Genomic DNA, 12,861 nt, shown 5'->3' with positions numbered 1-12,861 from the left:
TTATAGTTGAATTATCACAAACAATACCTATTAGATATAACAGAATAAAACATAGTACCTATGTAATGTTTTCATCTTGTGTTATAAACAAGTATGTATTTGTCATTTGGCAATTGTTTTTCGACAGTATGATAAATTTTTTGTTTTCATGATGCTATTTGGGTCATTGTAAACCAATTCCGAATGCTAATTTTTATTCACTTCTAAAATTATGCTATATTTACCAAATTTTATGAATCAATAAATTAGTAGGTAGGTATCTATTTTGTTTACAAATGTTTAAATTAATAATATTTATGTACTTTTTGACATACATACAGTATTACTGTATTAGTGATATAAATATTTGTGTCGAGTTATTATTTGTTGACCCTCAAAATTAGATAATATCATAACTAAATAAAGGTAGGGGTTTGATAGTTCTGACTTTACGAGGTTAAAACTTTAAAAGATAAGTAATGAAATGTAAAGAATATTAAAAATACACTAGGAATATTATCATATTATTTTAATAATAAAATCATAACTTTAAAATTATATATAAAAAAAATGTGATATGTGATATATTGTATTATTCAGTAAAATAATACAAATAACAAAAAACCCATAGTAAATAATAAATTATTTGGATTAATATGCAATTTACTTTTAAAAATACTAATTTTAGATAAAATATGATTAATTTTTAAATTTAATTAAAATAATTTGGACATTTCTGGTTTAATTGCTTATGTTGGTTGATAGGACAATTAAATAGCTTTAAAATAAAAAAAAAATGTACTTCAAAATGTTGAAAAGTTTTGAAGGTATACAAACAAATGCGTGATACGCTTGGTTTGGATAAAAAAAAGTTAATTACCTATAACTTAGAAAATAAAACTTAGACCCCCCTCTTGAGTGGTATTTTTTCATCATTTTTGGTATACTTTCATATTATGTTGGTCGGTCACTTTCACCGGAACACATTGTATATTTATTTTTTATATGGTGCTTAAATTTTTTCTTTAAATTTAAAATCACACGCGACATATTTTAATACTTTTTCTTATTCTGACTCTGACTTTACCATTTTCACTAACATGTAATTTCTTCCAGCTGCATTAACCATTAAAAAAAAGTTGCATTCAACAAAAATATTACTATTAGGAATTTAAATTATTTTCCTATAAACTATAGTTATAGTTTGCATCTTAGAGCAACTCTATCCACGTGTTACAGAAGATCATAAGTTTCCATTTTCGAAAGCTCTGAGTACTAACTACTATATTGTAAAGATAATTTATGTTGTTTTGAAATTATGAATGTAGTGTTACGGACATAATGTACTAGACATTTTTTACAGGTCTGAACTTATTTGTTAACATACGCAATCAAGATGTATGTTATATTCCTATTTAAAATACATACACATCTATGTAAAAATGTATATTTGCTACTAGTTTGACTATTTTTTTTTTGTTTCACAAATTATTAGTAATTACTAATTAGTTTTCAATTTTTTTGTTTAAACATTTTTTGAAATTATAGGTGTGTTATAACATTTTTATTGTAATTTGTCAGTGATAACTGAATAACTAATATATTATAATATTTATAGTATCACAAAATACAAATACTGAAATGTATAGGTATAAATATTGTATGAATTCAACAAATTTATTTCAAACATTAAAAAGTTAACAATAATAGTCTATAAACAAATAATCCAAGGTAACAACAAATTATTTTTTTACGATATGACCATATTCTTTTGCAATATTTTGTTCAAAGAGTTTTACAAGCTCATCATTGGTTTTATCAATTTTCATTAATTTTTGTTCTTCTAAAAAGGACAAGCGTTCATCAGATTCATCCATCAATAAACTTCGCATTGAGGCAGATTTTCTAAGAAAAAATAATATAATATACAACATAAATGACTACTATTTCATTATTTTTTTAAGAGACATTAGGTACTTAAAAAATTGTTTGATAGGATGCAATAATATTGTTAGAATGCAATAATTTGTGTTAATTAAACTAACATACCTAATTAATAATATAATAAATAATCCCTAATCAGAATATAATTATAATATGATAAAGGATATATTGACTAATTACTAAAATATAAAAACTGAATGTACTTACTTTATACCCTTATATCGAATTATGGATCCAACAACTAGTATAGAAAGACAGACACCTGCAATTGCAATATTTGATGCTAGCCAATGGTTTTTTGGATTATTGTATACATCTTTCCAATTTTCACTAATAAAAATCAGCAAAAACACATTTGTATTAAAAATCTAATTGAATATTTTAAATTTATAATTGTAAAATTAGTTAAACGAGATAAGTATTTTGTTTTAATTTTCTAGATTTCATTAGACAAGTAGTAAAAGAGGTAGTTCAAATTCAATTTATTTTACTATAATATTTGAAATAATTCAATTTTTATAGTATACCTACATCCACTATGGCCTATTAGGCATCATTGATTTACTATGATATCAGAATAAAATTATGCTTTGCCCTTTTGCTTACCTATTTTGACGTTCCCGGTAATGATAATAGATTGGATTACTATTCTTAGTGTATACCAATGTTTCATCATATAACTTTTTCTTGTTTTCATCTATTAGTACATTATATGCTTCATTGATACGTACAAATCTATCATTAGAAGAAGGACCACAGACATCTGGATGGTTCTAGAAAACATAGGCACAGACAGTATTTATATTAAGTGTAACTTGTGTTAATCATTTTAAAATAAAGATAAGCAAATACTTACCAATTTAGATAATTTAATAAATGAGTTACGTATTTCTTTTTTTGTACATCCTGGTTTCAGGTTTAATGTGTCATAGTATGAAGATAAATTTTGTTTTGATGATCTAATGAATGATAAAAATATGGTTTAATATTTTAAAAATATTAAACTCGTTTTTACGACATGCATTTGGGTATACCATTGAGAATTAAACATAATTTATATTATTATTCAATTAAGACAAAACACAACTTATAACAAATACTTTTAGAAATTAAGAAACATATACCTAATAGGTAGTTCTCATGAGAATAACTTCAAAAAATGTATAAACAAAAGGAAATGACACAATAGGATACTAATATTATGAGGCAATCATATTTTTAAAAAAGGAAAAAAATTATAATAATATAGGTACATTTAAAAAAAAGGCATCATGACGAGTATCATCAAAACGCATGATTTATAAAAATAAAAGTAAAAAGAATACGTTTTGTAGACGATTGTGATATGTGACCAAAATCAATAAACAAATGTGTAGATAATAAATGTATGGAAATAGAGTAAATAGGTAGGTTAAGTAATCCAATAAAACTATTTAAAACCCAATAGGTAGGTAATGTTTAAAATTAAGACAACCTACATCAGACAACTTGGTCGCTAAAAAAATATAAATAATGTATTGAAATATACAATGTAATAATATTGAAAGAGTCAAACAATTATGCTGAAGCGTGTAAGTAATAACTGTACATTTCTAGGTAGTTTTTCATACCAAATATATTATTATTATTTATTAATAATTTCTCAGATAAAAGAGTGAAGACAGGAGATAGGTCGTACAAGTACAGGGAATAAAATATGAATACCAACCAGCAAATCTGAAATCTTGATGTTACTTGACGTTTAGAATTTATCCAGTGTTAGGTATTTATAGTTAGAATAATTATTAATATTAATATTTACAATTTATATTTTAAAAATATCAAACAACAATTGCGTCGTGACTTACTGGCAACGTATTGATATATCCTTGAAACCAAGTCGAATTATTTTAAGAGCTATAGGCACAACAAAAACATTGTTCATAATTTATGTTTTAATTAGACATAAAAGGTACCTAGTTAATATTTAGAATTACTTCACCAAAAGTAAATTGCGTGGATGCGTTTAGACAAAAATAAAACAAAACTTAAATACCTAGGAAACGCCAAAAAAATTTGAGTTTTATTTCATCAAATGTCATATTTTTTTAAGATTTCTGATTTTCATGTTATCAAATTTTTGAATGAAAAAAAAAATGTTGTTGATAATAATAACTCGTGATAATATCACAGAATAATTCTGTGATAATATACATATGATAAATAGTGTGTTAGGACAGGTGGCGGGAAAATAATTTCTGATTCAAATAAAAATATGGAATAATATATTTTACTATTTTAGAGACATTTCGAAGAGATAATGCTAAAATCGAAAATATGACGTGGCGTGATCAGTAGTCGGTAAAAAAGACCTCGGAAAAAAATTAATACATCCTGGTATGAAAAGTCCATTGCAAAATACCCACGGAAATAAACCCAAATTCGCCCGCAGGATAAAATTCCAGCCGAGTCAAGATAAAAATTACTTGTAAATTATAATCTAATATTAGTTATAGCGATATTGATAACAAAGTACATGCAGTTAAAAATTACAAGGGGGCAATGGCACCCTTAGAACCCCCCTGCGGGCGCCGATGGATAAACCCCATATGAGTGATTTGTATACCTACCTAGTATATTAATATTTTATAAAATATGCAATATTCATGTATGCTTAACCACGCACAAATTTTAACGTAAAGTTTAAAAAAAAAACGGGGAAGTGGATGTCACTCGTCATTTTGTACTTATATAAAATATAATATGTAAAAGCTGTAAATTGTGTTTATATATTTTGGTTCCAGTATGAAAAAACTTTTGAAGTTTTGGTAGAACCTATTGTATTAAACTGTCAAGCTTTACTTAATATCTATACGATTGAACATCTTGTACATTTTTAATAATTACAAAATAATTTTCGTGATATTGACCAATTTTGTTCAAATTAGAGCTTCAAATACTTATAAATCAGTTATAAGTTATAAAAACCATGCTTATGTATCTTTAATATTTTTAATATTTTGAAAAACAAAATAAAAATTAAGGAAAGACGGGAATAAAACAAATATCCGTACAGATACATGCCATTTTGACTGAATGTTTATATTATACTAGCTGCCCACCGCCGTTGTCCGAGCAAAAATTACCTCAGGTGAAATACATTATGGCAATATTATAACTTATAAGTATAAGTTCAAGGACTCAAAAATGTATTAATTGTATATATATATTATAGCTGATCCCATTCACTTCGTTGCTCGCGTTAAAATATGTACCAACTCTATATGATTCAAACTTTTTTCCATTCATTTATTTAATTTTTATTTTTACAAATTATCAATGTTCCTTATAATAACTTAAACTTGAGTACTTGACTCTTGAGTATTACTGTTATTTAACATAAAACTCAATAAACCAAACGGTGTACAAGACATGGGTACCGCTCTGCTTTACAGTAGGTGTCTAGAGCGGTGCTTTTCAACTTTTATTTAAGATGACACAAATAAAACAATGAATATAGGTTCATAGAAAAAAGTAACAATCATTATTCATTATAAACATTAAACCTATGTCAATACAACTTGTTGGGTAAAAAACCTTGAAAATTTAATGCAAGGCACATATTATATTGTTACAATGACATTTGAAAAATTTTAAAAATCCTTAGTCACAGTTTTTTTATAAGCATTTAAAGTTCAAACCTTGACAAAATACGGAACAATCACGAAAATATTAGCAAATTATGTTAAGTTGAGAATTCTTAAAAAATTTTTTCTTGAAAATGTAATACAAGATTATTCATAAGTTTGTCTACCTTTATCAAAAAAAAAAAAAATGTCCACAAAAAAATCAAATTAAATTTTTACGTGCGTTTGAAGTTCATATTTTTACAATATTGGATATTCACTCGATTTCTCATGTAGAGATTTTGTTATTTTATTGTTATTCAAAAACAAATAACTGTAGATACATGAACATTTTACTGAATGTTTATATTTTCATTTTCTATACACCATAACATTTGTCATTTTTAAAATATTTTGGCTCTTTTTGAGTTGTTTACGGACATTGTCAGTTTTAATTATTTTTAGTTTTTTTTTCAATAAATATCAATACAATTTTATTTCTTGGATAAAAAAGCGTGAACATTTAATGCAGGCTCCTGGTATACTGTTACAATAGCAGTTGAAAAATATTGAAAATACATAGGCACAATTTTTTTATAAGCATTAAAGTTCGAATTTTGACAAAGTTTATCAAATTTTAAATTTAATAATTATTTTGTAGTTAAAATTTATAAAATGTTCAACTTTTATAGCTAAGGATTAAAAATTTAAAACAAGGTTCCACGTAAATAGGTTATATACCTATAAATTACTTTATTCACAATAAGATCATCAAATATTTACTTATATAGTAATATACGCTGACTGACCGTTTTCGCTCAGAATCGTTTTTCTTATACCATTGCAATGATATTATATCATTGAATTCAAATGTAACACCATCCATTACAGTGACCCACCTGTAAATTTCTGTACAGCAAAGCGACACCCACTTGTCCACCTTTTTAGGGTTCCGTAGCAAAAAACGGAACCATAATAGATTCGTCATGTCCGTCTGTCTGTCCGTCTGGGTGTCACATCCACTTTTCTTCGAAACTAGGACTATACAGTTGAAACTTCGTAAGTAGATGTATTCTGTGAACTGCATGAAGATTTTCACACAAAAATAGGAAAAAAAAATTTTGGGGGATCCCCATACTTAGAACTGAAACTCAAAAATGTTTTTTCATCAAACCTATACGTGTGGGGTATCTATGGATAGGTCTCCAAAAATGATATTGAGGTTTCTAATATCATTTTTTTCTAAACTGAATAGTTTGCGCGGGAGACACTGTCAAAGTGGTAAAATGCGTGTCCCCCCATAACTTTTAAAATAAGAGGATGATAAAACTAAAAAAAACATATGATGTACATTACCATGCAAACTTCCACCGAAAATTGGTTTGAACGAGATCTAGCAAGTAGTTTTTTTTTTATAAATAAGTGAATAATAATTATAATTCGCGCAGGGCGTGGCTTGATCGGTACTGGGTGCGGAGCGCTCCGGGGGCAGGTTCCCGACTGCGCTTACCCGAGCGGGTAATATTATTATAATATTAGATAAGACATCTGCTGGACCTAGTGTTGGGGACAAAGTTCGTGCCAGCCGAACGAAACGACTTATTATTTATGTTACTTGCTGCTACGGAGCCCTTCGTGTTCGAGTCCGACTCGCACTTGCCCGCTTTTTATTATTTGTGGTTTTTACCATAATGTCATAACGCCATAAAATTATCATATAATTTGAACACGTACAATATAAATAAACAATTTTTATGAAGATACACATCACGGTAAAACGTGATACGTCAGTTGAGAACGACTATAGTATAGAAGACTAGTATCGATATAATGGATATTTGAAATTTGAATTCAATGATGTCAGTAGCGAATCCAATGCTTAATTTTTTTATGGGGGGGGAATGCCTCTTTGCCAACCACTGAATGATATAAAATCATTGAATACGAAAAACGATTCTGAGCTTAAACGATCAGCCTATATTACTAAGTTTATTTTATAATATATTGTTATTAAAGTAATTAAACTTTAGTACCTAATACAGTAGGTTAGCTAAAAAAAATTGCATTTGAAAATGTCAGTATGGTATATACAATATAAAACTATACTTTAAAAGTATCCACGAACTAACCCACCTAAAATATTTTTAAATTACAATAAAATAACTAAAATCCTTATTCTTTGTTTAAAATTTTAATTATCTAATTTCCTCTAAATACGAACTTAAAATATCTTTGAAAAACTGTGTTTATAAAAATATTTTTTAGATTTTTAGTTGCAATATGAACTACTTATGACGACCTTGTTTTAAATGTTCAATCCTTCTGTATAAAACTTAAACATTTTATGAATTTTTAACTACAAAATAATTGCAAATTTTTTAGATGTGGATACATTTTGTCAATTTTAGAACTTTAAATGCATATAAAAAAAAAACCGTGGCATGTGTATCTTTAATATTTTTCAACTGCAAAATGTTTGAGTAACATTGTATACAATTTTCAAATCTTTGATATAAATAATAACTATTTTTATGAATTTCTATCTCAAAATAATTTGAAAATTTTCGTGATTTTGACGACTTTTGTCTAAATTTTAACCATAGAAGCTCAAAAAATATTGGTATACGCCCAAATTGTATTTAATTTTTATAAACAACTTATGAGGAACATTGTATAGTTGTATCAAATGTTCAAGTTTATTGACCGTTTATTTTCCGACGTTTTTGAAAATTATTGGGAATTTCTTACTTTTGATCCTTTCTATACACCAAATAGATCCTATTTTCTACCAGAATAGATGCTGAAGTGGAAAATCGAAGCATTTTTATATGATACGCCAAATGTGATATAACTTATATTAGATACAAAAAAAACCAACAAAACACGTCATTGTAAAATCAATACTTTCATCGCTTTGCTCAGAATCAAAAAGAGTTTAACTCGCAAAAATATGAATCTATAAATTATGTGCATATATGTATTAAAGTTCAGCAAATATTTATCATACGGTTTTAATAGTAAAAATAATTTAAAAAATACATATTATATAAAATTATGGGTTTTAATGAGTAAATAATTTTTATTTTAAATACATGATTATTTTAACTATTATTAGTTATTTCACTTCTTTTATTGTTTAATTTTAATGGTTTTTGCAATCTTTAAAGTTAATAGAAATAGTTTTCATGCTTTTCCTTAGGAATTAGTAATTTGTGGATTTGCAGTTATACTGTAATTTGTATTGCAGCAGCTTTATTGATTTTGCTATTTTCAACCAATTAGACGAGTAAAAAATACTTAGGTATCAACTTGCAGGGACTAAGAACACAAACCAAATATTCTTTAATTGAAAATGTTTTGATCTTGCACTCACACTATAGGTATAGTGTTAGTTTATTTTAATAACAAAATCATTTTCAAAACTGATTGAAATGTTTCAAAAATATTCTTATTCCAATATTTGGCTATATCAGATGTATTTTTGGAAGGAACAGACTGAATAAAAGTCCATCAGGTATAGATAAATCGTTAATAAATGCATCTTTTGTAATAGGGTTGTCAGAAAAGCATTTGTGAGTTGAAGCACCTATATATGTATAGTTGTGAATGCTATACGCCATTGTACCTATACTAAACACTTATGCATTATTTATAATTGACTCTAAATCTAAGATGTAAATGGAAATTTGGTTGGGATATATACTTATATCACAAACAATTCTGTGAAATACCCTTGGACTTCACAGAAAATATTTTATAAATTTTCATTTAAGTATATACCTACATATTTATATATTTTTTTAGTTTATACTATACTTATTATACTTGCAATTTACATATAACTCTATGGCCTGTGTGGGCTTCAATAATCAATAATCATCAACACTCGTCCGTCAGTATTATTTATTTAATAAATAATAATCATAATTCATAATAAATAAAAGGGTTGGTTCTATTATTAATTGTTTTATATTTCGTACATACCTAAGTACCATGCTTATTCCAAAATTAAAAAATATAATAATTATTGATTGAAAGTATATAATATTGATTGTTATAGTAACTATATGAAGCGGTATTTTATTTTGTTTCATTTATTCAAAACAGCTGGCAACTACAGTTACCACTAGAATATATTTACATTATATCATATAAATTGTTAATATATAATTTTTTAACGGTTAGGAAATATGACAATGTATAAAAGGTCAATACCTACATGTAATAATATTTAGGTGCAGTAACTTTGGTTGAGTAAATTGACGGCCAAGGGCATTTAGTTTAATATTATAATATATAATATATTTTGTTATTATTAATAATTCATTACTTATATCAGATTTTGAAAAATTTAAATCAATACAATTTAAACAGCGACAAAGTCGTTCATTGTTCAAGGAAACTAATAAACTTTGATTGTCCGAAGCCTGAAGTCGTAGCTAGTATTCAGATTAGTTGCCTCTGTTATGATAAAAGCCACACCCTCAATGTTAAATACAATCAAATCATTTATTTTTTTATATCCGGTATTAGTACATTTTTTTTTACAAGTACATTTTTTATCGGATCTGATTTAATGAGTGATTTCATTATCATGTTTGTTGCAGTATATTATATGTTCTGAATGTTCTGACTTCTGCTTATTGACAACAATACTAGAATATAAGTATATCGGAAAGAAAAAAAGATTAAAATTAACATTTAATCACTATTAATTTTAATTTTAAATTCTGAGTGGAGCATTGAATGTATCGATTATACAATGATATTGTGTTTTTTTTAGGTGGCCGTCATCACCTTTTTACTAGAGCTTCTTTTCTGGTAGGAAAGTGAACCTAGTTGGTACTTTGGAAAAAGCGGAAGTAGTTATAAAAAGCGTAGAGAAAAACAAAAAACAAATTGAGATAAAACAGGAATAATTTTTACGCAAAACCCACTTACGAACAAATTGCTTTTGTTTTTTGGTGTAACTCATGTTTTATGAGCGTCTGAAGTTTTCTATACTTATAATAAAAAAAGTCACATTCACTTCTATGGGCGTTTGATTTTCAAATTTTTTTGACATTGGATATTCACCCGTAAATTAGTAAGTAGTAACTATAGCACATTAGTGCCTAATTAAACAAATGTATTAATCCGCAGTTCATTTTATGAAATATAATAAATGAAATAATCATTTGAATCAGTAATTTTTCAATAGTTAATTGCGTTCTGTTACAATTGTAATCCAGTAAAATTTATTTGAAATAGCTTTGGTAAAATCTATCAATTGAGTATAGGTAGTTAATAAGAACTTGGACTAAAATCTACAGAATACCTATAACCTTAGTGAGAATTTGTTATACTCATATAATATTCACCACCCATGGGCCATGACATATAATGCTGTCAATTATCATATATAAAGAATAAATAAAATAATGATAACATAAATCTAAAATAATTAAATACATATGAATAATCTTAAATAAAATTAAATATGATACTTATAAAACTTACCTACAGGCTACAAATCTAGTGTCCGTATGCACTATGCATAGTCAATTTAGATTGTGTCACGTAAGAAATGTTAAACTATGTCTTATGTGACACACAAATTGACTATGAATATGGACATACATGTTTAGGAAAAGTATGGAAAATTAATCAGGATTTAGTACCTAAATACATAATACATTAATAACATTATAATTCGTTATTACAAATTTACACTAGGAAGCAGATTGTAGATCTGAAAGTACGTAGATCTGCCATAGAAACTAGAAGTTAGTGTATAACGACGTAAAGTTTTATACACAATAGGTACGCAGAATGATAAAATGTATATAACAAAATTACAAAAACCAAATTTTGAATAAAATGTTACTATTTGTTATACTGACTTCCCTTGTTTATGGCAGATCTACTGATCTAGTAGGTATCTAATAATCTAAGGCCGTGGCGTCTCTATAATCTAAAGCACTGGTTAAAAAACAGTCCGATTAGGTATATATATAATATATAATATAACATATTGTATAGGTACTATTTTTCATCACCATTATTTTAGGATAATAATATTCAAATTACAAATGCATTGTTTTTTTAAAAATATAATTCAACTTACCGGCTACCATATGACTAATAACAATATAAAAAAATCTAATATAAAATATATATTCATCTCGTGTCCGCTCAGAATCATTTTTCGTCAAGGTGTATTGATAAGGTGTCATCACTCTGGACCACGATTATAAAGAATAGGTTAGATGTCGGCAATATGATTTATAGTAATTTTAAGTTCAAATTTGGACGAAATTACATATTAAAAAACCTGGAATACCTTTTTTAGTTATTTTGTTGTGATTGTAATGATTGTATAATATTATTTGTGGGTACTTAAAACTTCTAAAGTATACTATTATATATCTATGATAGTACCACGGTTTGTTGTTGATGTATAACGCGTTACCTGATGGATATTGTGTTATGATTAATTTGGAATTTATTATTAATACCTATTATAGGTCAATTTTTTTTTAATACTATAGATAAGTATACCTATAATAGGTATGTCTAATACCTAGACTGACAAACCGTCTCCTCTCAGAATCGTTTTTCTTATACAGTGATATTATATCATTGAATTCAAATTTAATACTATCCATATCCATTATACAGTGATCAACTTGTAACCTATTGAACAGCAGAGCGACATACACTTACCCACATTTTTTCTTTTGCAAGTGAATATCATTCTTGTTTTGACATAATGCGTTATGATATACATTTGGTTAATATTTAACTATGTATTGAGGAACCGACCTTTGTCAAAAATGTTTTTTATATATTTCTTCAATAACTAAAAATTATGATGTGTGTTTTTTTTTTTTTTTTTTTGTGTCTGTCATCACGGTTTGGGCAGTAAAACTGCTTCGATTTTCTTCAACTGTATCTTGTTTGATGGGAAAGTGAATCTAGTTAGTGCATTCGGGAGGTCAAATTTGAAATTTCCAATAGTTTTCAAAAGCGCCGTGAAAAAAAAAGAAAAATTAAGGAAAAACGGGAATTTTTACGCAAAAGCCGTTTTCGAGAAAATCGATTTTGGTTTTTGGTGTAACTTTAAAACAAATAACCGTAGATACATGAAATTTTCACTGGTTGTTTATATTTCTATTTTCTATACACAATAAAATTTTCAAAATATTTTGATTAGTTTTGAACTGTTTAGGGACATTTTCAGTTTCCAATTTTATTAGTTTTTTTTTCTATGAATGTCAATAAAACTTTATTTGTTGAGTAAAAATACTTGAAAATTTAATACAAGGCTCCTGATATATTGTTACAATAGCAG

The 12,861-nt window shown here is 26.6% G+C and overlaps 1 protein-coding gene across 2 annotated transcripts; it reads right to left on the bottom strand.

Moving 5' to 3' along the window:
* Nucleotides 1-1,511: 1,511 nt before the first annotated feature.
* LOC100163347 (DnaJ-like protein 60-like) lies at nt 1,512-6,842 on the bottom strand. 2 transcript variants are annotated; one of them, XM_029486060.1, is made up of 5 exons: nt 6,428-6,842; nt 2,780-2,882; nt 2,530-2,696; nt 2,131-2,253; nt 1,512-1,884 (listed from the first exon to the last, which is right to left on the bottom strand). In XM_029486060.1, exons 1-5 carry the CDS (start codon nt 6,613-6,615, stop codon nt 1,722-1,724), a joined length of 744 nt encoding a protein of 247 aa, XP_029341920.1. In that variant the 5' UTR covers nt 6,616-6,842; the 3' UTR covers nt 1,512-1,721. The 2 variants fall into 2 exon arrangements, with proteins under 2 accessions (XP_029341920.1, NP_001155569.1); NM_001162097.2 differs by lacking the exon at nt 6,428-6,842 and adding an exon at nt 3,771-4,004.
* Nucleotides 6,843-12,861: the final 6,019 nt, after the last annotated feature.

This window comes from Acyrthosiphon pisum, chromosome A1, assembly GCF_005508785.2.
Source record: "Acyrthosiphon pisum isolate AL4f chromosome A1, pea_aphid_22Mar2018_4r6ur, whole genome shotgun sequence".
Taxonomy (NCBI): Eukaryota; Metazoa; Arthropoda; class Insecta; order Hemiptera; family Aphididae; genus Acyrthosiphon; species Acyrthosiphon pisum.
Note: the sequence above shows the minus strand (reverse complement) of the source record. Positions and strands in the feature narration are given on the sequence as shown.